General features: G+C 42.8%; 1 protein-coding gene across 2 annotated transcripts; it reads right to left on the reverse strand.

Moving 5' to 3' along the window:
• LOC129838225 (bromodomain-containing protein 1-like) lies at positions 1-26,370 on the reverse strand. Of its 2 annotated transcripts, none has more exons than XM_055905010.1 (14): positions 25,665-26,370; positions 23,811-24,376; positions 21,881-22,704; positions 20,943-21,108; positions 20,518-20,649; positions 20,194-20,322; positions 19,189-19,501; positions 18,610-18,900; positions 14,486-15,037; positions 14,058-14,196; positions 13,580-13,710; positions 11,823-11,932; positions 3,497-3,651; positions 1-3,263 (listed from the first exon to the last, which is right to left on the reverse strand). In XM_055905010.1, the coding sequence occupies exons 2-14, from the start codon at positions 24,357-24,359 to the stop codon at positions 3,080-3,082; spliced, it is 3,675 nt and encodes a 1,224-aa protein (XP_055760985.1). In that variant the 5' UTR covers positions 24,360-24,376; positions 25,665-26,370; the 3' UTR covers positions 1-3,079. The 2 variants fall into 2 exon arrangements, with proteins under 2 accessions (XP_055760985.1, XP_055760984.1); XM_055905009.1 differs by having other exon boundaries at positions 13,580-13,713.
• Between the last annotated feature and the right edge of the window lie 978 nt (positions 26,371-27,348).

Here is a 27,348-nt window from a genome sequence, read left to right on the forward strand (position 1 = left end):
TGATTTTACATCCTTGTCTTTTTATTATCTGTGTCTTGATAAAAAAGGAAGGACAGTCCCAGTAATAGACCTGATGATAAAAAAAGAAATCAACTAAGAATGAAATTATCCAAAACTACCCAATGCTACCTAGAAAAAGAACTTACTATAAAAATAATGTTGTGAAGTCTACAGCTAAACCATCAAATTAACCAGAAGTAAAAACGCAACCCAAGGATTCACCTCAAAATGAGCCGATAACCACTAGAAACTCTTACATGATTCTCCAAATATAAAGTAATACAAATACTTTACAATAAATAACAGGCACATCTTCCTAAGTCTACAATAAAAGGTCCTAGAAGTAAGTAACAGTCAAAATCCTGTTGTAAAAAATAAACTTTTAACCATTTTTTTTCCAATAAACTTCCAAAACACAGGCACAAACAAATCCAAGTATAAAATAATCTGGGCAGCAAGTTTTTTGGTTTCTTGAGAACAACGCACTTTCGGTTTCCATAACAACAAAATACTTCCCAACACGTGAGCATCTGAATTATACAGATATCTCTCTCTCATAATGTATATATATATATATATATACACACACACACACACACACGCATACATTGCCTGCGGAAAGCATTCAGACCCCTTGACTTTTTCACGTTACAGCCTTACTCTAAAATGGATTTAAAAAAAATACCCATCTACATACAATACCCCATAATTACAAAGTGAACAGGTTTTTAGAAATGCTGAAAATGTATTAGGAATAAAAAACAAATACCTTATTTACATAAGTATTCAGACCTTTTGCTATGAGACTCGAAATTGAGCTCAGGTGCATCCTGTTTCCATTGATCAACCTTGAGATGTTTCTACATCTTGATTGGAGTCCACCTGTGGTAAATTAAATTGATTGGACATGATTTGGAAAGGCACACACCTGTCTATATAAGGTCCCACAGTCGACAGTGCATGTCAGAGCAAAAACCAAGCCATGAGGTGGAAGGGACTGTCCGTAGAGCTCCGAGACAGGATTGTGTTGAGGCCCTGATCTGGGTACCAAAAAATGTCTGCAGCATTGAAGGTCCCCAAGAACACAGTGACCTCCATCATTTTTAAAAGGAATAAGTTTGGAACAACCAAGACTCTTCCTAGAGCTGGCCACCCAGCCAAACTGAGCAAAAAAGGGGGAGAAGGCCCTTGGTCAGGGAGGTTACCAAGAACCCGATGGTCACTCTTACAGAGCTCTAGAGTTCCTCTGTGGAGATCGGAGAACCGACCAGAAGGACAACCATCTCTGCAGCACTCCACCAATCAGGCCTTTATGGTAGAGTGACCAGACGGAAGCCACTCCTCAGTAAAAGGCACATGCAAACTCCTAACAGGGCTGTCCAAAAGGCACCTAAAGACTCTCAGACCATGTGAAACAAGATTCTCTGGTCTGATGAAACCAAGATTGAACTCTTTGGCCTGAATGTCAAGTGTCACATCTGGAGGAAACCTTGCACCATCCCTACAATGAAGCATGGTGGTAGCAACATTATGCTGTGGGGATGTTTTCCAGTGGCAGGGCCTGGGAGACTAGTCAGGATCAAGGCAAAGATGAACAGAGCAGAACAAAGACATCCTTGATGAAGAGCGCTCTGGAGCGCTCAGGACCTCAGACTGGAGTGAAGGCTCACATCCCAACGACCCTAAGCACACAGCCAAGACAACGCAGGAGTGGCTTTGGGAGAAGTCTCTGAATGTCATTGAGTGGCCCAGCCAGAGCCCGGACTTGTACCCGATCGAACAACTCCGGAGAGACCTGAAAATAGCTGTGCAGCAATGCTCCCCATCCAACCTGACAGAGCTGGAGAAGAACTGCAGAGAAGAACAGGAGAAACTCCCCAAATACAGGTGTACCAAGCTTGTAGCGTCATACGCATGAAGACTCGCGGCTGTAATCGCTGCCAAAGGTGCTTCAACAAAGTACTGAGTAAAGGGTCTGAATACTTAGGTAAATGTGATATCAGTTTATTTTTTATAAATTAGCAAACATTTCTAAAAACCTGTTTTTGCCTTGTCATTATGGGGTATTGTGTGTAGATGGAGGTGGAAAAAACAATTTAATACATTTTAGAATAAGGCTGTAACCTCACAAAATGTGGAAAAAGTCAAGGGGTCTGAATACTTTCCGAAGGCACTCAATCATAAATATGTACGAACAAAATATACGAAAACTATTGTTAAAAAACAATATTACAAAAGGACTAATGCCAAAGGGAAGCTTATATTTAGAAACTTCAATAACTTAAAAGAAAATACAAAAAAGAAAAAAAATGTAAAGAAAAATTACACTGCTAAGGATTTTTACACTTGTCTTATATTCACAGCACTTGGAAATACCACACCGTAGTGCTTACATAATTCACCGAAAAGTATAAATACTAGTAAGAAAAGCCATTGTACAGTACCAATTTCTTTCAATCTACACAATAAGTTAGTGTGTCAGACAAATATTGCAGTTATTTACAGTTAACTTTAAAACATAGTAGGTAGTTTTGGGTGGAAATAAATGGCATAAGGTGAGATGAGTGAGGTGAGGAAGAAGCAGCCCATCTTGGCAGTGGCATGGTCATAGGGCATAGAGAAGGATCATGGCAGCAGTCTTGCAGTCATGGGGTCATGTTCCTTACGGAACACAGCAGGAAACATATCAAAATGGTTTTGAAAGAAAACGGCAATGAGCGTTTCTTTTTTGGGCAAGTCCATTAAACCCACCCTGTTTCTATTAGTTTTCAATTAGAACACGACCTTTGGAGAAAGGTAGATAGGAGGGGAACTCGGGCACATTCATTAAAGCAGCAGCCGTCAGACCAGCGGGCGGGGGCTGACGAGGAAGGAGGCACCATATCAAGCCAGGGGGGGGTAGGCAGGCACCTGGTAAACACAGTCAGCGTAGAACTCTGGAAAGACTGACGAAGAGGAGAAGGAAGGAGAGTATGCCAGACTCAGGTACAGGACAAGGCCATGAGCAGTAATTCAGGGGGGGTTGGGTGTCTGTGTGTAATGGAGAGTAGGTGTGTGTGTGTGTGTGTGTGTGTGTGTGTTAGTCCACGTCGCTCATGTCGCTGACAGGTTCATCCTGAACGATGCTAAGATGGTTCATGGCACGTTTGAAGGCCGTCTGAACAGCCTTACGGATGCTGGACGTTCTGCCCTCCATCATCTTGATCTTGTCGATGGTCTTGTCAATCCCCAGAGGGACCATCTTAGACTTAGGAAGCCATTGCCTGAGAAGTGTGAAGAATGAAATCAAATTCAGTTACATTTTCTTCTGATACAAATCTGCAAAGAATTTAAACTTCTAATACAAGTTTGACATCTCTGTTGGTTGTGTATTCACAGCATGTATTGAAATAACACTTAACATTGCAAATGTGGATTATAAAATGGTGTATCCATGCATGTTAAGATTTTTTAAAAGTCCCTTTCATCGCATTTAATATTGGAGAAGAAGTCTCACCAGCTGCGTTTGTTGTCAAAGAAAAGGACGAGGAAGAGTTTTTCTTCGTTCTTGTACTGCATCCGTTCTCCGACACGGAGGACATCAAGGGGGGGCATGGGGATAGACACCCCGTTGTGCTGGCACCCCACCCGGGGCATGTGGGGGTCGACGATCTAACGTGGTGGAAGAGGTGTACCATGGTTAATAGGGAGTGGTGTCTGGAGTGTTATGACACAGTATACTTGCATACACACAGACATGCATTGCGCAAACACACATGCTCAAATACATAGCTGGTGCTTGTGATGAATAGGTGCATTCCTCTCAAACTAAGGTAAAATCAGACCGGTTTATTTGACCATGGCGCCATCTAGAGGACTTGAAAGATGTGGACCTAGGTTTTACTCTACCATGAAAAGCAAAACAACATTGTAGGGTGTGTGGGTTGGTGTGTTACCTTACAAACATCTAGGGTGTGTGAACATCCCTCACTCACAATTTGAGCGGGGCCTAAAATTAACACCCACCAAATGCGGGTAGATTTTGGCATTGAATTTCTAATTCACCAACCACATTGGTCAAATAGTGAAGTAATGGCACATGCGCGAGTAGTGATTTATAGCATTGGACATTTACATTGCTTTGTTCACAAATGAGGTTGTTTTTTCAATGTTTGAGCTTGCTTCCCCTGCAAGCGAAGAAGAGACAGTCAGCCTCAACTAGTCAGATTCTCACAGGCACACTAGAATCGATTCCTCGACTCCTTGCCCATCCACTCCCGTTGCAGACTCCCATTTAGCGGAATCGACTCCACGACTCCTAAGAATCAGTATTTTTTAAGGGAGGAAACAAGTTGCCGTAGACTACTTGCATCTATCACAGCAAAGAAAGAGCGAGCTAACGAGGGAGGGAGAGAGAGGGGATGGGCACAAATCAAATCAAATTTATTTATATAGCCCTTCTTACATCAGCTGATATAGTCTGCGGCTATGGAACCCTGACCTGTTCACCGGACGTGCTACCTGTCCCAGACCTGCTGTTTTCAACTCTCTAGAGACCGCAGGAGCGGTAGAGATACTCTTAATGATCGGCTATGAAAAGCCAACTGACATTTACTCCTGAGGGTCTGACCTGTTGCACCCTCGACAACCACTGTGATTATTATTATTTGACCATGCTGGTCATTTAAGAACATCTTGGCCACGTTCTGTTATAATCTCCACCCGGCACAGACAGAAGAGGACTGGCCACCCCTCATAGCCTGGTTCCTCTCTAGGTATCTTCCTAGGTTTTGGCCTTTCTAGGGAGTTTTTCCTAGCCACTATGCTTCTACACCTGCATTGCTTGCGGTTTGGGGTTTTAGGCTGGGTTTCTGTACAGCACTTTGGGATGTGCAGTCAGGCCCATGTCGGCCACCAGGCATAGTCAGAACCATGCATCGGTAATCAAAAGATGTACAGGCTATCAGTGGTGACCCGTCATTCAGGGCAGGTTTTGTGCCCGTTTTGCATGTTATTCTGTCATTTATATCAGTTTGCAAACAATGAAAAAAAGTGTCTATATATACATACACACACACACACACACATATACACACACACACATACATATATACACACACACACACACACACACACACACAAACGTCGACTCTTTTTTGCTTTCTTGAGTAAGGCAGCTCCAAAATGCAGGTTTTTCAGCCTAGCTCAGTGCTTTCTGTGGTGTTGGGGCAGCCAGCGGAAATTACGGAGCGTAGGGGTTGGTAATGTTCGCGTTGCGCTGTGATTGGCTCAGTGTTCTGTCACTCATAGGGACACTACGTCACCGCAACATCTATGGGGAGAGCTCAAAAATTCAAGCCCCTTGGGTGCTGCCATACAGTTACATTAGAAGTGCCCATCCAAGAAGGTCACAGATAAAATTACGTCAAATCACATATCTACAGTAGCTTTGATTGGAATGATTTCAAAATCTTATCTAGCAGTCATCATCATGAATCACGTCGACAAACTACTGGCAAATCCTTTTCAATCCTTGTCATATAAAGAGAAAGTATAGATAAAAACGTAACGGTGCTCATTGGCCATTAACCAACAAGTTGGAAATCGCAAATTCAACAATGAGTGGTTTGGAAGGTATCAGTGGCTAACTGCAAGCATTGCAAAGCAATAACTAGCCTGCTATTCAGTGGAACAGATGTGTGGTCCAAGTCTGGGTTTAAGGGTCTCTTTTCAAGCTTAAAAAGGATAAACAGTCAACATTGGCCATGCTGTCAATCCACCATGACTTCTACCATAAATCCAGAGAATGCCAGACTTTGATGACAAAATTTGCCCACGAGAAGGACCGCCGCACCACCTTCCTGTTCAAGTGAGCACAGCACAAGGTGAGTCCAAAAATGTATTGTTTACTGCTGCATAAATAATGTAATATGCCAGTGAGATATGTATACTGTAGCTAAGAAAGTAATACTAAGTGTATGTTGTGTAGTAAGCTGTTAGTAGCCCATGTTCCTCACCCTGATAATTTGGCCCCTTTTCCCCCCTCATAATATAGCCTACTGTTCTTACTTGGTGGTGCACACACCTACAGCCTGTTTTAGCGAAATGTCATAAAATATTGTAAGTAGAGGTCGACCAATAATTGGAATGGCCGATATCAAGTTTTCATAACAATCGGTAATCGGTATTTTTGGACACAGATTTGCCGATATTTTTTTATACCTTTAACTAGGCAAGTCAGTTAAGAATACATTCTTATTTTCAATGACGGCCTAGGAACGGTGGGTTAACTGCCTTGTTCAGGGGCAGAACGACAGATTTTTACCTTGTCAGCTCGGGGATTCGTTTTTGCAACCTTCCGGTTACTAGTCCAACGCTCTAACCACCTGCCTTACATTGCTCTAACCACCTGCCTTACATTGCACTCCACGAGGAGCCTGACTACCTGGTACGCGAGGGCAGCAAGAAGCCAAGGTAAGTTGTTAGCTTGCATTAAACGTATCTTATAAAAAAACAATCAATCTTAACATAATCACTAGTTAACTACACATGGTTGATGATATTACTAGTTTAACTAGCTTGTCCTGCGTTGCATATAAATCGATGCGGTGCCTGTTAATTTCTCATCGAATGACAGCCTACTTCGACAAACGGGTGATGATTTAACAAGCGCATTTGCGAAAAAAAACAATGTGCCTAACCATAAACATCAATGCCTTTCTTTAAAATCAATACACAAGTTTATATTTTTAAACCTGTATATTTAGTTAATATTGCCTGCTAACATTACTTTCTTATAACTAGGGAAATTGTGTCACTTCTCTTGCGTTCCGTGCAAGCAGTCAGGGTATTTGCAGCAGTTTGGGCCGCCTGGCTCATTGCAAACTGTGTGAAGTCCATTTATTCCTAACAAAGGCCGTAATTCATTTGCCAAAATTGTACATAATTATGACATAACATTGAAGGTTGTGCATTGTAAACAGCAATATTTAGACTTAGGGATGCCACCCGTTAGATAAAATACGGAACAATTCCGTATTTCACTGAAAGAATAAACGTTTTGTTTTCGAAATGATAGTTTCCGGATTCAACCATATTAATGACCAAAGGCTCGTATTTCTGTGTGTTATTATGTTATAATTAAGTCTATGATTTGATAGAGCAGTTTGAGCGATGGTAGGCAACAGCAGGCTTGTAAGCATTCATTCAAACAGCACTTTCGTGCGTTTGCCAGCAGCTCTTCAAGCATTGCGCTGTTTATGACTTCAAGCCTATCAACTCCCGAGATTAGACTGGTGTAACCGATGTGAAATGGCTAGCTAGTTAGCGGGGTGCGCGCTAATAGCGTTTCAAATGTCACTCGCTCTGAGACTTGGAGTGGTTGTTCCCCTTGCTCTGCATGGGTAACGCTGCTTCGAGGGTGGCTGTTGTCGATGTGTTCCTGGTTCGAGTCCAGGTAGGAGCGAGGAGAGGGACGGAAGCTATACTGTTACACTGGCAATACTAAAGTGCCTATAAGAACATCCAATAGTCAATGGTATATGAAATAGATATCGTATATAATAACTACAACCCAAAACTTCTTACCTGGGAATATTGAAGAATCATGTTAAAAGGAACCACCAGCTTTCATATGTTCTCATGTTCTGAGCAAGGAACTTAAACATTAGCTTTTTTGCATGGCACATTTTGCACTTTTACTTTCTTCTCCAACACTTTGTTTTTGCATTATTTAAACCAAATTGAACATGTTTCATTATTTATTTGAGGCTAAATCGATATTATTGATGAATTATATTAAGTTAAAAATAAGTGTTCATTCAGTATTGTTGTAATTGTCATTATTACAAATATATATTTGTTTTTTGGGGGGGGGTTTTAATCGACATCTGCTCTTTTTGGTCCTCCAATAATTGGTATCGGCGTTTAAAAATCAGAATCAGTCGACCTCTAATTGTAAGAGCTTTCATTGTCTGCTTGTATGCCCACTTTATTTATCCTACGGTTCTGACTTGGTGTACAGGGAGAATTCTGTCGCTGTACATTTCAAAAGTGCTGAACAAATAGTTATATTGACTACGTCTGTCCTACCTCGCTCATTAAATTGCCTCTTATCCGCTCGTCATCCCCTTATGCCATAGTTTGTACATCTCAATTGTCAGCAGAAACCACATTTGTTCAAGCAACCATATCAGCTCAAAAAAAAAAATCTGGCAGTAAATGAGGCTGAATGGACAGTTTCACTGCAGACAAGAATCCTCTGATACACCTAGCTAACAAGTGGTAAGGTGTTGGGACTCAGCTATTGGGACAGTTAATGTAGGCCCTAACAGTATGTGGGCACCGTTTGTCACCATTATAGTCCAATTAATGTATAGTTTAGTGTTGTGTTGTAGCTTTGCTGGCATGCATCTAAAACATTTTTGGGAGTTTGCCCCACCAACATTTACATACTAAAAATCTCCACTGATCGCAATGCTGTGTCTTGCAATGTCTCGCGCAAATTCACTAGTAGGGGCTATAAAGGAGTAGACTGAGCTAAACAGACCGAACACACTTGCATTTTTCATAGCAAAGAGAAAGACCAGGCGAGCCAGCGAGGGAGCGAGAGGATCGAGGCAGGCAGACAACCGTGCGCATAGGCTAAATTTTGGTCATCTGTATCTCGCAATGTCTTGTAACGCCTCTTAAATTCACCAAAAAGTACATTAAAGCATATATTAGGCTATCAATGGCTAAGCTATTCTTCATAGTACCAGTGAATTGAAGTTAAACATCGCCAAATGCATCAGTTTAATTGGGCCTAAATGTGCAATAAAAGTTATTGTGCCTATAGCTTACTTAATAAAATCCTGGCTGGCTGTTGATGTCCAAAGTCAGGGCTCTCCAACACTGTTCCTGGAGAGTTTCGCGCCAACACCAGTTGTAACTAACCTGATTCAGCTTATCAACCAGCAAATTATTGAATCAGATGCGATAGATTAGGGTTGGAGGACAGTATCTAGCCAGGAACAAGGTTGGAGAACCCTGTCCTTGGCAATAGATCGCAAAGCAGGGCATCCCCACTAAACGTGTTGGAAATGGCAAGTTCACTTTCTCATCCATAAAATGCCTCTCATCTTAAGCAGCTTAAATCATCGTGATGGGGGGGGGGCATTGTTATTAGGAAGGACACTCAACATGGATCGTTAAAATAATGATTATGATCACACTTAATACATTTAAATATTATGAGGACAGCTACAGTGCCTTCAGAAAGTATTCATACCCATTGACTTATTCCACATTGTGTTACAGCCTGAATTCAAAATGGATTAAATAGATTTTTCCTCACCCGTCAACACACCATAATGACAAAGTGAAAACACGTTTTTAGAAATGTTTGCAAATGAAATACATCAGTCTCATTAACATAAGTATTCACACCCCTTAGTCAATACTTTGTAGAAGAACCTTTGACAGTGATTACAGCGGAGTCTTTGTGGGTAAGTTCAAAAGAATTTACTACACCTGGCCATTATTATTTATATATAAAAATTATTTAAGCTCTGTCAAATTGGTTGTTGATCATTGCTAGACAACCATTTCAGGTCTTTCCAAAGATTTTCAAGTAGATTTAAGTCAAAACTGTAACTCGTCCAATCCGGAAACATTCATTGTTTTCTTGATAAGCAGCTCCTGTGTAGATTTGGCCTTGTGTTTTAGGTTATTGCCCTGCTTGAAAGGTGATTTCATCCCCCAGTGTCTGGTGGAAAGCAGACTGAACCAGGTTTTCCTCTAGGATTTTACCTGTGTTTAGCTACATTCCATGTATTTTTATCTTGAAAAACTCCCCAGTCCTTAATGATTACAAGCATAACACGATGCAGTCACCACTATACTTGAAAATATGGAGTGGTACTCAGTAATGTGTTGTATTGCACGTGGCACAAACATAACACTTTGTATTCAAGTGTTGTGTTTAATATTGTGTAGTTTCTTTGCCACATTTTTTGCAGTATTACTTTAGTGCCTTGTTGCAAACAGGACGCATGTTTAGGAATATTGTTATTCTGCACAGGCTTCCTTCTTTTCACTGTGAATTAAATCAATATTGTGGAGTAACTACAATCTTGATCCATCCTCCGTTTTGTGCTATCACAGCCACTGTTTTAAAAAGTCACCATTGGCCTCATGTTGAAATCGCTGAGCTCTTTGGCAAATGAGTTAGGAAGGATGCCTGTATCTTTGTGCTTGGTGAAATTATTCAGTACACTTTGGATAGTGCATCAATACACCCAGTCACTACAAAGGGATATTCAATGTCAGCTATTTTTATTTGTACCAACCTACCAGTATGTAGTCTTCTTTGCAAAGCATTGAAAAACCTACCTGGTCTTTGTGGTTGAATCTGTGTTTAGAATTTACTGCACAACCTTACAGATAATTGTATGTTTGGGGTACAGAGATTAACATGATTTTTTTAATGAATACCTAAAAACACACCATACAACTTATTATGTGACTTGTTCAGATTTTTTTTTACTGTTGAACCTATTTAGGCTTGCCATAACAAAAGGGGTTGAATACTTATTGACTCAAGACATTTCAGCTTTTCATCCGTAAAAAAAATACAATAATAATAATAATAATACAAAAAAATACATAATTCCACTTGGACATTATGGGTTATTGTGTGTAGGCCAGTGACCAACAAATCTCAATTTAACCCATTTTAAATTCAGGCTGAAATACAACAAAATGTGGAAAAGGTCAAAGGGTGTGAATACTTTCTGAAGGCACTGTATACATTTGGCAGCCAAGCATGAGTTAAGTGTAGCCTACTATAGTCTAGACATGACGATGAAATATCTTTATGCCTAGAATAAAAACCTCCAGGCTTCCGTCATGAGTCAATTCAATCTGAAAAAATAAAGACCTACGGGGGGGCAGTTTGGAATAATCCTGTGGGAATCGCCTTCTGGAATAACGCACATGCTTGGATAATAATTACATAACCAGCGACTATGGTAACACCCGTCCGAATATCGCTATAAACATGGCAAAGAATGGCCTTATCAGCGTAGGGTGAGCAGCATCATCACATGGGATCCGTTAAGGCTGCGCACAGCAGAACTATCACTGAAATATTCTAGTTCGTACACATCACCTTCTATATTCAAACAAAATAGGACTTTTACAGGCTAAGTTCATGAACAAATGGGCAGCATCGTGTTCATGACAGTCCTCTAGAACGCAAATGTAGTCTTACTTAGTAGGACGCTGCAATAATGTGGTGTGTACGTCTGTTTCAGTTCCTTTTGGGAGTCTAACAGTTCGTGCAAATATTATGACGTCATTGTGAGATTTTTGTTCATTTTGGACTTCGGCACGGGTTTTTTCGGCTGTTCGAGCATTTTTCATGAGGCAACTAGCCTAGTTTTTCAAGCGACAGTCTTTTAAGGAAGTATGCGAGCACACTCGTTCGGTTCGCCTAGCATGCTGATGACTTACGGCACATGTGACGACTTGAGCTGCTCCATTACCACGGTAAGCTTAAAGGGGCAGCTGAACATTTGTCTCATCTGTGATATTTTGGTTAAAAGACTCAGGTCACAAAATATTAAATTGAGCAATATACCACATCACTTCTTATTAGTAATAGATTCCTTGATATAGAAACATTACTAAGCATGCTCATCCATTTAGATGTGTTTTTGTTGTAATTAAAGCAACAACAAAAAACAGTTGGCTCCTAAAAAATCTGAGTGGCTGGTAGACAAAGTAAGTTGTAGGCCCTGGTAGAAAGCACAGAAGTGAGAATGAGATAGTCAGGTGTCATACATTTGCTCACTGTCACTCACCAAGGCAGGATAGGAAGGGTATCCGCTACATTTTGCCCAAACTAGCTTTAAAGGTTCCAGAACAACTGTTGCAGCACTAGCAGGCATCCAAATATTGCTGTTGCCAACTTCTATGGATGCAAGAAGAACCACAATCAAGTTAGGAGGGAGTTCACTGTAAATAGAGCAAAACACTTCCAGAGGCATGCTAATAGTGACAGCATCAACACACAGGATAAATACATCACAACTCACTGAAAAACGTGATATTAAGGCCTCCCGGGTGGCACTGCATCGCAGTGCTAGCTGTGCCACCAGAGACTCTGGGTTCGAGCCCAGGCTCTGTCGCAGCCGGGAGGTCCATGGGGCAACGCACAATTGGCCTAGCGTCGTTCGGGTTAGGGAGGGTTTGGCAGGTAGAGATATCTTTGTTTCATCGCGCACTATCGACTCCTGTGGCAGGCCGGGCACGCTGACCAGGTCACTAGGTGCACGGTGTTTCCTCCGACACATTGGTGCGGCTGGCTTCCGGGTTGGATGCGCGCTGTGTTAAGAAGCAGTGTGGCTTGGTTGGGTTGTGTTTCGGAGGACGCATGGCTCTCGACCTTCGTCTCTCCCGAGCCCGTACGGGAGTTGTAGCGATGAGACAAGACAGTAACTACGAACAAATGGATTCCACGAAATTGGGGAGAAGGGGGTTAAAAAAAAAAAAAATTTTTTTTTACGTGATATTACAAGAATACAACTTGTGGACTGTAGACCATGAATATAATTGCTTTAAGTTATGTTTATATAACCAGCATCGTAGAATACTACTGAGGAAAACTCTGGGTTCTGGTTATATCCTTATGCTAGAGCAGGGGTGTCAAACTCATTCCACGGAGGGCCTAGTGTCTGCAGGTTTTTGGTTTTTCCTTTCAATAAAGCCCTAGACAACCAGGTGTGGGGAGTTCCTAACTAATTAGTGATGTTAATTCATCAATCAAGTACAAGGGAGGAGCGAAAACCCGCAGACACTCGGCCCTCCGTGGAATGAGTTTGACACCTGTGTGCTAGAGCCAAGAGTTTTGGGGCACATTGAGGTACTGTGCTTTACCGGTATTTCCAGCATTGTCCATTAGTGTTGCTGGAGGAAGGAAATCCAAATGTTCTGTAAATGACATAAGCTGTCTCCAATCAATCAATCGTCTGTTTGTGCATGTGTTTTTGGCAGGAGGGATTGCTTAAGCCAGGGGAGAAGTAGCTCTGCGAATCTAAAAACCGCACAAAACCTATTATTTTGCAGAGAATACTATTTGTAGAGCAGTGATTCTACACCTCACTTCGCTCAAGCTGATCCTCTCCAACAGACTTGGAAGTTTGTAGCTAAAAATAGGTAAATTAGGGGCAGTAAAGGGGAGAGTCAATTAAACCAACCATGGAAGTATACTGTTGAAAATGTGGGGTGTAGCCCACACCGGGATTCAAACCTGGATCCAGCGACTGTCAATGGCTTCCCATGGCTTAGGCGACCCCCACCACCCACCACCCACAACAAGACATTGATTGGAGACAGTTTGTGTCAATTAAATAACATTTTCTAGGATGATCTACCTGCAGCAACCCTAGTGGATCATGCTAGAAATACCAGTAAAGGAACAGTACCTCAAAAGCTGCCCCAAAACTCCTGGCCCTATAGCAATACATCTACTCCACTGACTCCCAGCCAGACCTCATCTGATACAATACACACTACCCTCCACTTTACTGTATGATGAACATCAAGACAGAAAACTTACCGGCGGCAATCCTAGCAGCTCTGGCAAAGTTCCCGGTTTCTATGCAGGCAATGAGGTCGTTCTTATCATCCACAGTGTTTCTTCGGACCAAGGCCGGTTTGCCTTTACCACATGTTGGAAGACTGAGGGTGCTGCTGAAATCAGGAAGACATCCACACTGTATGTGAGTCAGACTGTCATATACATGAAACCCTATAGAGAAATGACCAGACTACAAAGTTGAACTACCAAGTACCACCAACCATGTTCAGCAGTGAAAAGTGCACCAGCTAGAGATTTGTTTGTTGTTAACCTTTAACTACACAAATCAGTTAGAACAAATTCTTATTTACAATGACGGGCCTACGTTTGATTGAGCCTGCCTGTGTTTCCACAGTTGGGACTATTCTAGTGGTTCCATTGAGCCAAGCGGGCTCAATCAAGCTCAGTTTAAATTCTATTTGAACGCAGGTCTGTTGAGGTATATGCATGGACCTACCTGGTGCTGCCCAGCAGACTACCACTAGATGAGATGCTGGACTCAGAGGCACACCGTCTCCTGGTTTCTAGAGGCCTGCTGGCACTTAGCTCCTTCTCTTCATCAATGACCTCCTCCATCGCAAAACCATTAGACAGGCCTGAGGCGAGTAACACAGAGCAGTACAGTAGTCAGTATACTATACATAAACCAACTATAGCATAGACCTACCACATTATGACCTTTAATCATAAAGCGTCTCAGAGTAGGGGTGCTGATCTAGGATCAGTTTAGTCTTTTAGATTATAATTAATAAGACTACATGGGCAAGGGGAACCTGATCTCTTAATTCACAAGTCTGAAGATAATTTTCTACTTCATGCTCTATTTAAGAGTCCCTTTAAGATGAGTACTTTATTTTCTGACAAGTGAGAAGAACCCTTCTTTACCTGTGTTAATGTGTTTGACAGGGGACTCGTCCTCCCTGTCTCCACCCCCCTCGCTGTACCCCCCACGGAGACTGTGGCTCCTCTTCCTAGTCCTTGGGTGGAGGAGGGTCTCCAGCCTGGGGATCATCACCGACAGGAAGGTCTTGGTGCCCAGCTGAGGGCACCCTGTCTGGGCCTCGCCGCCTCCTCTCCCCCCCTGGTTCTTCCCGGGGTTAGAGGTCTTTGACTTCTTGAAGAGCACGGCAGTGCGGCGGTTGACAGTCGCTTCCGAGGGTTGGGCCAGGGTGGAGGTGGCCACCACACTCACGTCCCCCTTTGAAAGAAGCAGGGGGTTCTGGGAGTCGGAGTAGCCATTGAGAAGGGTCTTGGTAGTGGTGGAGGAAGCGTTGTTGGGTTTCTCCCGGTCAAATTTGACCTGTTCGTGGGTCTTGCTGTCTGGGGTGTGGTTGGGGTGGATGGGTTTGAGGGTAGGGGGTTCTGAGTTACTCTCGAAGTGCAGGAGAGGAGCTAGGGAGTCAGGGGGTTCCAATTTGGGAGGTAATGATTTGTCCCCTGTTGAAGAATACAGTTAGAAGATACATAGAAAGCATAACATTATATAGATCAAAATGTAATATGAAACGAGGGAATTGTACATTAATTAAAACACCAGAACCATTCCTAAAGCACATCATCCTCAGGGTGAAGACGTGTCCCTTATTAAAAGAATTCAATACAAATGATCGTGCCTTCTATAATCCATAGCTAAATAACCAATGAGACAGCAAAATATATTTAAAATCACATCAGGCAAAGTATTCTGCTTTCTAGAAGGCAATCTAATAGTTATTGAGTTAGTGTAGGTTTACTGTGAATCAATTCAGGCTCCTAGCATATCAACTCCACTCTACCATGGCCATGTTAAAGAGAAAGCCATGCTACCGTGCAGATACAGTTGGAAGAAAAAGTATGTGAAACCTTTGGAATTACCTGGATTTCTGCATAAAATTGGTCATCAAATTTGATCTGATCTTCATCCAAGTCACAACAGACAAACCGTGTGCTTAAACTAATAACACACAAATTATTGTATTTTTACTATATTGAATACATAATTTAAACATTCACAGTGTAGGTTGTAAAAAGTTTGTGAACCCCTAGGCTAATGACTTCTCCATTAGCTAATTGGCATCAGGAGTCAGCTAACCTGGAGTCCAATCAATGAGACGAGATTGGAGATGTTGGTTAGAGCTGCCTTGCCCTATAAAAAAAACCTCACAAAATTTGAGTTTGCTATTCACAAGAAGCATTACCTGATGTGAACCATGCCTCGAACAAAAGAGATTGCAGAAGACATAAGAATTGTTGCCTTGCATAAAGCTGGAAAGGGTTACAAAAGTATCTCTAAAAGCCTTGATGTTCATCAGTCCACGGTAATACAAATTGCCTATAATTGGAGAAAGTTCAGCACTGTTACTACTCTCCCTAGGAGTGGCTGTCCTGCAAAGATGACTGCAAGAGCACAGCGCAGAATGCTCAATGAGGTTAAGAAGAATCCTATAGTGTCAGCTAAAGACTTACAGAAATCTCTGGAACATGCTAACATCTCTGTTGATGAGTCTACGATACATGAAACACTACACAAGAATGGTGTTCATTGGAGGACACCACGGAAGAGGCCACTGCTGTCCAAAAAAAACATTGCTGCACATCTGAAGTTTGCAAAAGTGCACCTGGATGTTCCGGGAGTTGTTTGGAAAGCATACACAACACTGTGTGGAGAAAAAAAAAATGGCACAGCACACCAACATCCCAACTGTTAAGTATGTTGGAGGGAGCATCATGGTTTGTGGCTGCTTTGCTGCCTCGGCAAGCTGTCCAGGCCCCATCTTCACCGGAAAAGTTAATTCCCAAGTTTATCAAGACATTTTGCAGGAGAATGTCAGACTATCTGCCAATTGAAGCGCAACAGAAGTTGGGTGATGCAACAGGACAACAACCAAAAACAGAAGTAAAATCAACAGAATGGCTTCAACAGAAGAAAATTCAAGTCCTGAAATCAACCCGATTGAGATGCTACGGCATGACACCAGACATCCCACGAATAAGTGAAACAGTTTTGTAAAGAGGAATGGTCCAAAATTCCTCCTGACCATTGTGCAGGTCTGATCCTCAACTACAGAAAACATTTTGTTGACGTTATTGCTGACAAAGGACGGTCAACCAGTTATTAAATCCAAAGGTTCACATACTTTTTCCACCCTGCACCTTGAATGTTTACGCAGTGTGTTCAATAAAGACATGAACATGTATAATTGTTTGTGTGTTATTAGTTTAAGCAGACTGTGTTCATCTATTGTTGTGACCCAGATGAAGATCAGATCAAATTTTATGACCGATTTATGCAGAAATCCAGTTATTTTTAAAGGGTTCCCATACTTTTTCTTGCCACTGTATAACTACAATAGTATCCCACTTCAGCAGGCACACTCATCAACCAGGCAAAGGGATGTCCTGAGGCAAGGGATATCGTCGAACCCAGCATGACTACGTGGTAGCAGGTTAGCAGGACTAAGCACACTATATGGTATGACGGTTTAACTAACTAGGGGTTAGAGGGTACAGTTCATTCCTGATCTAGCTTGAGTTTATATCTAGTTTCCGCCAATAAAACAAAGGACTGAGAAGCACATGACATCCTGAGACCAGGTCACTGGGGATATCTGAGTGCTTGGCCAAAGTCAGGTCCTCCCTCTCCCATCCTGACACTGAAAACCTCATACATGCATTAATCTCCTCCAGTCTTGACTACTGCAACTCACTACTCTCCGGCATCAACTCAATCTCCCTCCATAAGCTCCAAATGGTTCAAAACTCAGCAGCCTGACTTCTCACCCACACTAAGTCCTGGCAGCACATCACCCATGTCCCCCGTGAACTCCACTGTCTCCCTACGAATGAATTACAAGATCCTCCTTCTGACCTACAAAGCCCTTCACCACCCTGCCCCCCCCCTTACCTCTCAGACCTTCTTCTCCACTACCAAACTACACACAGAATCCGTTCCATCACAGCAGGCCACCTTGCCATTCCAGTTCAAAACTCCAGCTTCCAAGATAATGCCTTCTCTCCTAAAGGCACACCCCCCCCTCCTTTATGGGCAAATATTATATATTAAACCATTATGTCAAAGTAAACTTGGAGTCACGCGATGATATGCTACGTCGTACTACCACCACAACATGGAAAAGCACAGGTAGATGTTGGATGTTGAGCTTGATGCAAAATTCCAACAAATAGAGGGTTTTATTTGAACGCTGGTGACATGATGATCGATGCATGCGCCAAAACCAGATTGCGCAAGTTTGCTATATAAATCGCAACAGTTTTAGTGACAAAACCCATCAGTACATTTTAAAATGCGATGGAAACACATTGAACTTTCGATTTTTATTCGGTAGATGAAAAGTGCAGATTTTCTTTATACAGATTTGAGAAGATTTGCATGACAATCTGTCACACATTGCATGGAAACCTAGCTACTGTCTGACTTGGTCATCCTTTTAGAGAGAGCTACCCTGCCGGAAGCCATAGATATCACAACAGAGGCTCCAAGTAATCCGGAACAGTGCTGCCAGGGTCCTGACCAGGACCAAGAAGTCAGACCAAATCACACCGATCCTGGCCCAAGTTCACTGGCTTACCGGGCAACAACAGGATGGATTTCAAAATCCTCATTATTATATTTAAAGCCTTGAATGGATTAAGCTCCACCTACATCAGCGACCTCATCTCAGTCAGCGAGACACCTCGGATTCTCCGCTTAAGCCATCCCGTACTACTTAAAAACCCCAAGAAACATCTCAGAACTATGGGGGACCGAGCCTTCTGCTCCCATGCCCCTCTATGGAACACTCTCCCTGACCAATCTGAGAGCCGCTTCATCAATTAGAACATTTAAAAACGGGCCTTAAAATATGTTGTACATTTTAAATGTATATAATGTCAAATAAAAAAAATCCTCCGTAGAGCTTTGACATAACTGTGTAACGAAAAGCGCTATACAAATTAAATGTACTATTATAATAATAACAACATATTGGGTTCCCCAATGAAGATAAAGTAACAACTTGAAAAAAACCTACCCTCATTATCAGGACTCTGTCCATTGGTCTTCACGCCCTCTGCCTCCCCAGCTTCACTCCTTTCTGGATGGGAGGAAGAAGAGTGCAAATGGGAGTGGTGGGACGCCCTCCTCAGGCCGAAGCTCATCTCGCTGCGCACGTCGTTGATGGTCTTCTTGAGCAGCTTGAGGCGTTTGGAGCGTGACGGGCTGGACTTCATGGAGAACGTCAGGTCCAGTTTCTCCAGCAGCTCTCTCAGCTGCTCCTCCAGAGGCATGTGCTGCCGGTTGGCTGGGACCAATAACTGGTCCACTGGAAAAGGACACCAAGATAACACTGTCAGTGGGAGACATTTGCTTGATGTTAACTTAAACAATGAGTAGCCTAGGTAAGTAGAATTAAATTGAGGATCCAGATTAAGCAAACTGCTAGACAAAAAATTCTCAAAAGAGCATCTCAATTGAAAGTGCTTCTTAGACCAGGAATATGCTTTATTAATTTGGATCTTTGCAAACACTGCCGTTTGTTTTTCAGTATTCTGTATTGACTGATTTATCCATTATATATTTCTACAAACTCTTCGTCTCGCTAAGCCTTTACCGTCCTCCCAGGAAAACAGTGGAGGCGCTTCGATCTTGGGCGGTTCGGGCAGGTGCATCCCGCTGTCCTTCTCGAAGCCGATTCGTTCCACATCCCTCCGCGTCTTCCTGATCAAAGCCCCACCCTGGTCTCGGAGACGGGCGGCCGCCCGGTGGAAGAAGGTATCCTTACAGTTGTACTTCATGCAGTTGAAGATGATGAGATTGAAGTCAGACTCAAAGTCATCCAGGTTGCTGTAGACCTGGTCGTCAATGCGTTTCCTCATAGTGGAGAAATCCATGGGGTTCTTGATGTGGTCAAGGTAGTCAGGCACCTACAGGTTTAATGATAGACAGAGATACAAAAACTTCTGAAAGTCGGCACCCACAGGGCATTGAGATGTAAATGTTAAATCCAGTAAGATATTTTTTTGGAAATACTTTTTGAAGATTTTTTTAAAAATCTGCCCAAATAAGATGGGCCAGATGCTATGCTAGGAGGAGTATGAAGAATTGAGATATAAATCTACTATAGTAAACTAAATAAAATCATTAAAGTTTAAAAAATAATAATAATTAAATGAAAAATGTGAAAGGGCATAAGCAGCATCTCAACTCTAGTCTGGCTGACACCAGACTCCTGACTTCAAAGACTGTTTGATGTTAGGGTTAATGAAGTTGATAATGGTGGGGGCTATGCTTTTACCGCTTGGTTCTCTGTGTCTTTATGCCTCAAACACCCACATGTGCAGCCCAAAAGCACCGCCCCCTTACATTATAACTATTGGATTTATAAATCCTAACACGAGGTATAAACTTGCTGATGGGGGGGGGGTTTAGAGAGAACCAATACATTTATGGCCGAATAATACATTAACAAACGGACTCCTGTCCAGACCAGTGGCTCTCCCTCACTGTGTACCACGCGAATCACGTCAGCAAGAATACCTCAACTCTCCAACATCTCAGGCCGTATGTAGATGTTATAGTAAGAGCTGCTCTCCTAACCATGGCAAGTAAGCCTTACCTCTTTGATGTCGACAGGATGGGCAAAGATCAAGGACTGGTCTCTCTCCTGTAGCTGTTCCAGCACAGACCTGAGCAGGATACTGAAGGGAGTCAGCTGGACCTCTAACAGGCTCTGCTGCAGCTTCATCTGAGGACACACAAGGGACCGTTAGCATCATGATATACTGTATATGGCTGCTGAACAATGGAGAGGAAGAGAGGGGGGGGGGGGGGGCGGACGTGCAGCTCCAATTTATACTATACTACTAATTGTCCTATAGTTGGCTTGTGTGCTATATTTATGCATTGTTGGCTTGCAGGGACAGCTAGTTATCTAACCTACCTCTTCTCTCTTGAGTTTCTCCCTCTTGCGTATGAGCTCCAGCAATAGCCTGGCTCTCTCCAGGTCATGTCTTAGACGATGCCACTCCTTGAGCTGCTCCTTCAGAGCCCGGGTCTCCTCCTCACTCTCCTTCTGTGGTGGGAAACACACAAATCAGGACTTATAAAACATTGCAGACATGTACAGTTAAAAAAAACAATATCACCAACATTACGGTTAGAAACCAGTGGAATTGTAATCAGTGGGTCTCTCATTTATACAAACACTCTGGGCAGTTTTGGCCTGTTCTCTTTGACATTGCTATGGAAATAAGGAGAGGGGTATCTTATAATGATAGGAGTGTGAGAGGGAATTGAATGTACCAGCCAGGGGATGAGAATTGTGTCAGAAACAGGGAGACAAGAGTGCTTGACCGTCTAACTGACCGGCTGTGCAGCATGGGTCTTCTGGTGGGACTGTTGGCTGGACTGTAGTCGTCTGATGAGGGGTACTCCGTTCCTCGCCTGTCTCTTTAGAGTCCAGTAGTTTAGAGCCAGCTCCACAAACACCTTCTTTTTCTGCATAGACACCCGGTTGAGGATGGTGTTTAACCTGGGAACAGATGGAGAAGATATTAACAATTGAAAAAATGTTGCTTATTGAAGTAATGTCCATGTCTGAAATTGAATAACATGTTTTTTCACTTTAAGTCCTGACCTCTTTTTCTATACAGTGCCGTGAAAATGGCCTGAAACTAACTTTTTTGGTCCACCAGCCACTGTGCCAGGTAGATTTAAAAATCTACCAGCCCCTCAGATTTTTTCTTACCAGACAAATATATATTTCTTTCCATAATTACACAAAAAGCGATGAGCATGCTTTGTACTGTTTCTAAAACAATACATTTCTTACTAGTAAGAGGTGATGTGGTATATTGCTTTCTGGATAAGTTGCAGGGGTTTGATGGCACAAGCGGGGAGCCCAGCCAACAGCGAGTTTCCCCCTGTCTGATTCTCTATTTTTGCATATTTTTTACACTGAATGATCAGTTCTTCGTCCAAAACCTAATATTATTATCAACAGCAGGCATTCGGTTGCAGTCATTGCAGCTAAAGGTGGCACAACCAGTTGAGTGGAAGAGGGCAATACATTTTTCAAAAAGGGACATTGGGTATTGCAAAATTTTGTTAATTAAATAAATGAAATAATTAACATTTTGATATATCATATTAGGTTTTAGTTGAAAATCTAATTTGACAGAGAAAATCAGAATGTGGGGCAAATATATTTCGCGGCACTGTATGTTGTGTATTGTCACATTTACTGATACGTCTCATCTGCAAATTATGAAAATGATGCTTAGATGAATGGTGAGTGACTCTACCTTTGGGGAGGAAAGCTAGGCACGGCCAAGGGTGGGACCTCTTCCTCTGGCGCCACCTTCTTGCTCTTCCTTTTCCTGCCTTTCGTCAGTGCATTGGCGCCCCTCGTCTTCTCCCCTTTCAGAGGGGAACACAATCCATTTTTGGGTTTGGCGTCCTCGTAGATGGTGAGGGGTCTTTTGACCGAACTGTTGGGGGTGTGAGCCCCACAGTAAGCAGTCTTCTTCACCGAAAACGTTGGTTCGCCGGTCTCTGTAAACTCCTTGATTGGTTCCATCTTCATAAAGAGTCCTGCTTTCTGAGCACAGCTAACGTGGAAGGCGGTGTAGCAGTTAGCCTTGTGACACTGGATACAGGCCCCCACCCCCTTCTCCTTACAGAGGTAGCAGGTGAGCTTCCAGCGGGCGGACGGTATGTTGCTGACTCCGTCGATGGGCTCGATGAAGACTGTGTTGGAAAACCCTACCTCCGGCACCCACAGGGCGCACACCACATGACCCCAGCGGTCATCGTCAGTCTTTTTCACTGCTCCACCTTTGTTAGGACACAGTATGCAGCCTGCAGGCTGGGTGGGCGACTGGAGGCAGTGCCGGCATAGCCACTGTCCCTCTGGGATGTAAGGGACACCGTAACACTCTTGGTGCACGGCCAAGTTGCACATGTCACAGAAGAGGATGACGTTGCTGTCCTGGCCATCTCCGTCCATGCAGATGCAGCAGACAGCGTCCTCGTCTATGGTCAGCTTGTCCTGGCCCTGGCTCACCTTCTCCATCTGTGTCTCCTTCTCAAAGCGGTCCACCAGGAACTCAAACACGTTGTGGGACACCTGGTGGTTGGAGGGAAAACAGTAAACATTTGCACATGTATTGTAGTATTAATTCTACACTGTTGACGTTTGTTGTGTTGTATTATTTTCTTAGCCTGTGATCCATTTGTATTTGTTTCTGTGGGGGGAGGGGGGAGCTAGCCTGAGTGTCAGTGTTTCTGCTCTCTTGTCTAGTTGGCAGAAATCAACAGAAATCAAATCCAAGATTAGTTGCGTACACAGTTTAGCAGACGTTACAGTGGCTGCAGCGAAACACTTATGTTACTAGCCCCTAACAATGCAGTACAAAGTCAAAGTTCACAAATAATCAAAAATGTATGCATAAATAAAATTTAAGAAAGAAATACCAGAATTAGTCCAATTAACCCTAATACTACTCTAACAGTAATCCAAATGCAATCTATGCGTATATACACCAGATGAAATTGACAAGATAGCATTCTTAGTATATATGTACAGCGGTAGCTATACACTGAGTGTACAAAACATCAGGAACATCTTTTCTAATATTGAGTTGCACCCCCTTTTGCCCCCAGAACAGCCTCAATTCGTTGGGGAATGGACTCCACAAGGTGTAGAAAGAATTCCACAGGTTGCTGGCCTATTTTGCGCCTGGCACCTACTACCATAACCAGTTCAAAAGCACGTAAATATTTTGTCTTGCCCATTCACCCTTAATGACACACAAACAATCCATGTCTCAAGGCTTAAAAATCGTTCTTTAAATCTTTCTCCTCCCCTTCATCTACACTGATTGAAGTGGATTTAACAGGTGACATCAATAATGGATCATAGTTTTCACCCGAATACATCTGGTCAGTCTCATGGAAAGAGCAGGTGTTCCTAATGTTTTGTGCACCGAGTATCAGAGCGAGCTATGTCAAGAATCCAGTATAAAAATAAATATGCAGTGTATAAAGAGTAACAAAAATGCAAATGTACAGAGGTAGAAATATAATAATATGCTGTTGAGAATACAGTATTTAAATACACAGTACAAAACCCCATGGAAAAAATGATTGACTGGCACCCAGGCTACAGGGGAACAGCCTCACCATGAAGTTTTGTAATTATGAAAAGGCGTAATAAAAAAAAAAAAGGCCTACCTGACTGACACCCTCACTCCTCCTCGTATCGTTAACTACTTCCAGCCAGGCGTAGTCCTCCTCATCCATATCATACTCCACCTCCTCATCTAACTCCTCTGACGTCTTCTCCACATACTTATAGTACACTGGGGGCCTCCTGGGGACCGCTGGTAGGTTATACTCCACAGTCCGGATCTTGGCCTCTGGAAGTGTCTGTACTGGTGCTGCTGTAGCTCCATGTGTTGTGTGGTTCTGTGCGACAGCAGCTGCACTTCTCTTCTCCTGGTTGTTTTTTAACCGGACGGAGCGCATTAACGTCTGCTGAGGCTTCTCCATGTTCTCCTTGTTGCTGGTGCACTCCATAATCTCCTGAGCCGTAGGGTCATCATCCGAGATCACGTCCAGCTTGTCGTAGATGCTGATCCGGTGCATCCGGCCATCAATCTCCATGTCCACCATGCGCTGGGCCTGGGCATAGGTCAGAGTCTGTTTGTTGGGGGATGGCTGGATGGGGGAGGGCGGCCTCTGGGGCTCGGGGACCCTGTGGTGCCGAGCCTTCTTCCTCATCCTCGACACCTGAACAGCTGCAAGGAGAAGAGAAGCAGGTACATAGAGGAGTCTATATCACAACACAATAAAGTAAACAAGCATGGGGATGACAACAGAAGCAGACATAGATTACCATCACAACACATTAAGTTAAAAAAAACAAAAAACGATTTGATTATTTTTGACTGGTTTTACCTCCTAAGGGTGTGGTAACGGAGACAAACACCAGGACAATGTAAACAAGCATCAATTGGTGAAGGTATTTGAATAGATAGCTGGAAGCTGGCCTATCTGTTGATCGACAATGTGTGATATCAGTTTGAGGATTTAAATTTCCATAGCATTGTTGAATTTTAATTTGTTTACATTAGAAACTATGTATACTCATGAGTAGAAATGGGGACTGGGTGAGTAGGGCATCTGCTAAGACATATGAATAAGAAAGTGTGTCACTAAAAAGCGTAGTAGTGATATTTGAGGGAAAGAAACTCAGGTTTCACATGACAGCAAAAGTATGAGATAACTGCTAATGTTATCACCACCACTGCAGTGCAGGCAGCTGATGACAAGATAAGAGTTAAATTAAAAGTTTGAACAAGAAAAATCTCTGCATGGGTTTGTATGGAGAATGTGGTCCGTTTTGGAGTGGATGGATAGATGTAGAAAAACTGTCTGGTTATTCTTAAGAATCATTCAAGATTTGAGACTGCAAGATTCCGCCGTAAATCACACAGGGCCTAAACATTACAACACAAGATAGACACGGGAAATGTTTTGGGACAATCTAAAATGTCTAATCAAAAACGTTTGCTATGCCAGAGAGGACAAATTGTTCACACAGCCTGCGTAAAGCAAGGGGGGGGGGGGGGGGGGGGTGTTTACTTGAGCCTTTTAAAATTGTGCTAACTTTGTTGCGCCTAGGAGTGGCAGGCAACTGAGCCAAGTACCCCACCCACCAAACTATAAACTGCACCACGATAAATTGCACCATTTAGTTGACCACGTTCCGAGGATATTATGGTTCTTTCTAGCAAACTAGCAGCTGGCTGAAGAGAGAGAACAGCGATACCAACGAATAGCGCAAAAAGATGAAGCCAGGGTGGACTAGTAGCTAACAATAACATTACTGTAGCTACTAATGCTAGTTAGTTAGCTAACAACCTAACGTTAGCAAATGGCGTCAAACAAAACAGGGCAACGGAGCCCTTTAAACGTGTATTGCGCTTCCTACAACACATGCAGAATTAATCAGTTACTGACCGACTATGCTCTTCATAATCCATGATAAAATGCATGATAAAATAACCCAAAAGAAGCACATACCTTAGAACTAGAAACAGCTTTGCTGGTTGTAGATAGTAGCTTGTCAACAGCCTTTGAAAGGAATGGCGATGTGGCCTGCTCAGTAAGTGTAATTCCGTACACAATGTTCTCATCCAGCAGTAGATGCTTAGGCTTTTTCAGTAATAAAGGAGAATAATGCAGTTGGGAGCCCTCTGCGTCTTGTTAAATACTAGACGGGGTTCTATCATGAGCATAAAAGCATTTGCTCAAGGATCTGAATTGGCCTCTTCCCTATAGCCTGGAACCGTTTTGAGGCTGCAACTGCAAACTCGAGCTCTCCCCCCACAACAATGCAGTGCACGAGCGTTGTCCCACCCGCTACGCACGACGCAACGACGTACACTATAGGTCATGTTGTAGCGTAGATACACAGATTATACACACAGATAGAACAATGAGCCCGATATTTCATCGGATGTATAACTGTGACGCATCCGGTTGGAGTTTAACACTACCAAATATGGTGATGAGAGGAAGCCCAATGGCCGGCAGTGGGAGAAGATGGAGCGACATTCTGCAAATTTGCTCATCGATGAAACATTTGATCTCCATACAGTTGTCTGTTTCCAAGGATCTGTAACAAACAGAGTAGACTGCGCTTTGTAGACTTTAGCCTTTGCCAAATGTACAAAAAAATGCATTGTTTATGCGTGCAAGGGCGAATTGAGTAATTGCACACGCGCACTTCAGTGTAGGCGTCCCCTAATGGAAATATGCAAATAAATGCTAGAACGAGCCAATAGGATTTCACTAGCTCGTGCTTGGCTCTGCCCAACTCCTTGCTTGTTCTGCCCACTATGAGTAATTTGCTCCCATTGGCAACGACAGGCTCTGGTCTATCTTTGGTTAGTTATAAAAATCTTTGTTATCCATGCCAGAAAAGAAGATCGTCACCAGTTACCACATTCTCAAAATCAGAAGGCCCGCCCAGTCGACCAATCAAATGGAGTGTGATCGGTCATCTGATTGGTCGATTAGGCGGGCCTTCTGACTTTGTGGCTATGGTAACTAGTGACGACCAAAAAGTTCAGCGAGACACTTGGCCCCCTCATTTTTTCTGATCGTGGCCACTCTGGTCTATTTATTGCCCCCGCCCCGCGGAGTGGGTGTCCCAAAGCGAGATTGTATTTTAAAATAATGAGATATGCCTGACTGGGTCTCTCCACTTTACACTGAAAGTCGCAACTCAAACATCTATTTGGTATTTGCAGTGCGTGCTGCCCAAATTGCTAGCCCCTCCGACTTAAAAAAAAAAGCTAATGATCCTCTGTGGCTAAATCATGCTTTATGGTGTAATAGCCTATTTTTTTTATTTATTACTCTATAGACAGAAGTAAGCTAATAAGTCTAGGCCTGTGTAATTTTGGCAATTTAATATAATTTACTTCAGGGTTGGCTTATTTAAAATTAAAATAAAAAAATAAAAAAACTTTATTTAACCAGGTAGGCTAGTTGAGAACAAGTTCTCATTTACAACTGCGACCTGGCCAAGATAAAGCATAGCAGTGTGAACAGACAACAACACAGAGTTACACATGGAGTAAACAATAAACAAGTCAATAACACAGTAGGAAAAAAACAAAATGAGTCTATATACATTGTGTGCAAAAGGCGTGAGGTAGGCAATAAATAGGAGCGAATAATTACAATTTAGCAGATTAAC

This window comes from Salvelinus fontinalis, chromosome 39 (assembly GCF_029448725.1).
Source record: "Salvelinus fontinalis isolate EN_2023a chromosome 39, ASM2944872v1, whole genome shotgun sequence".
Taxonomy (NCBI): Eukaryota; Metazoa; Chordata; class Actinopteri; order Salmoniformes; family Salmonidae; genus Salvelinus; species Salvelinus fontinalis.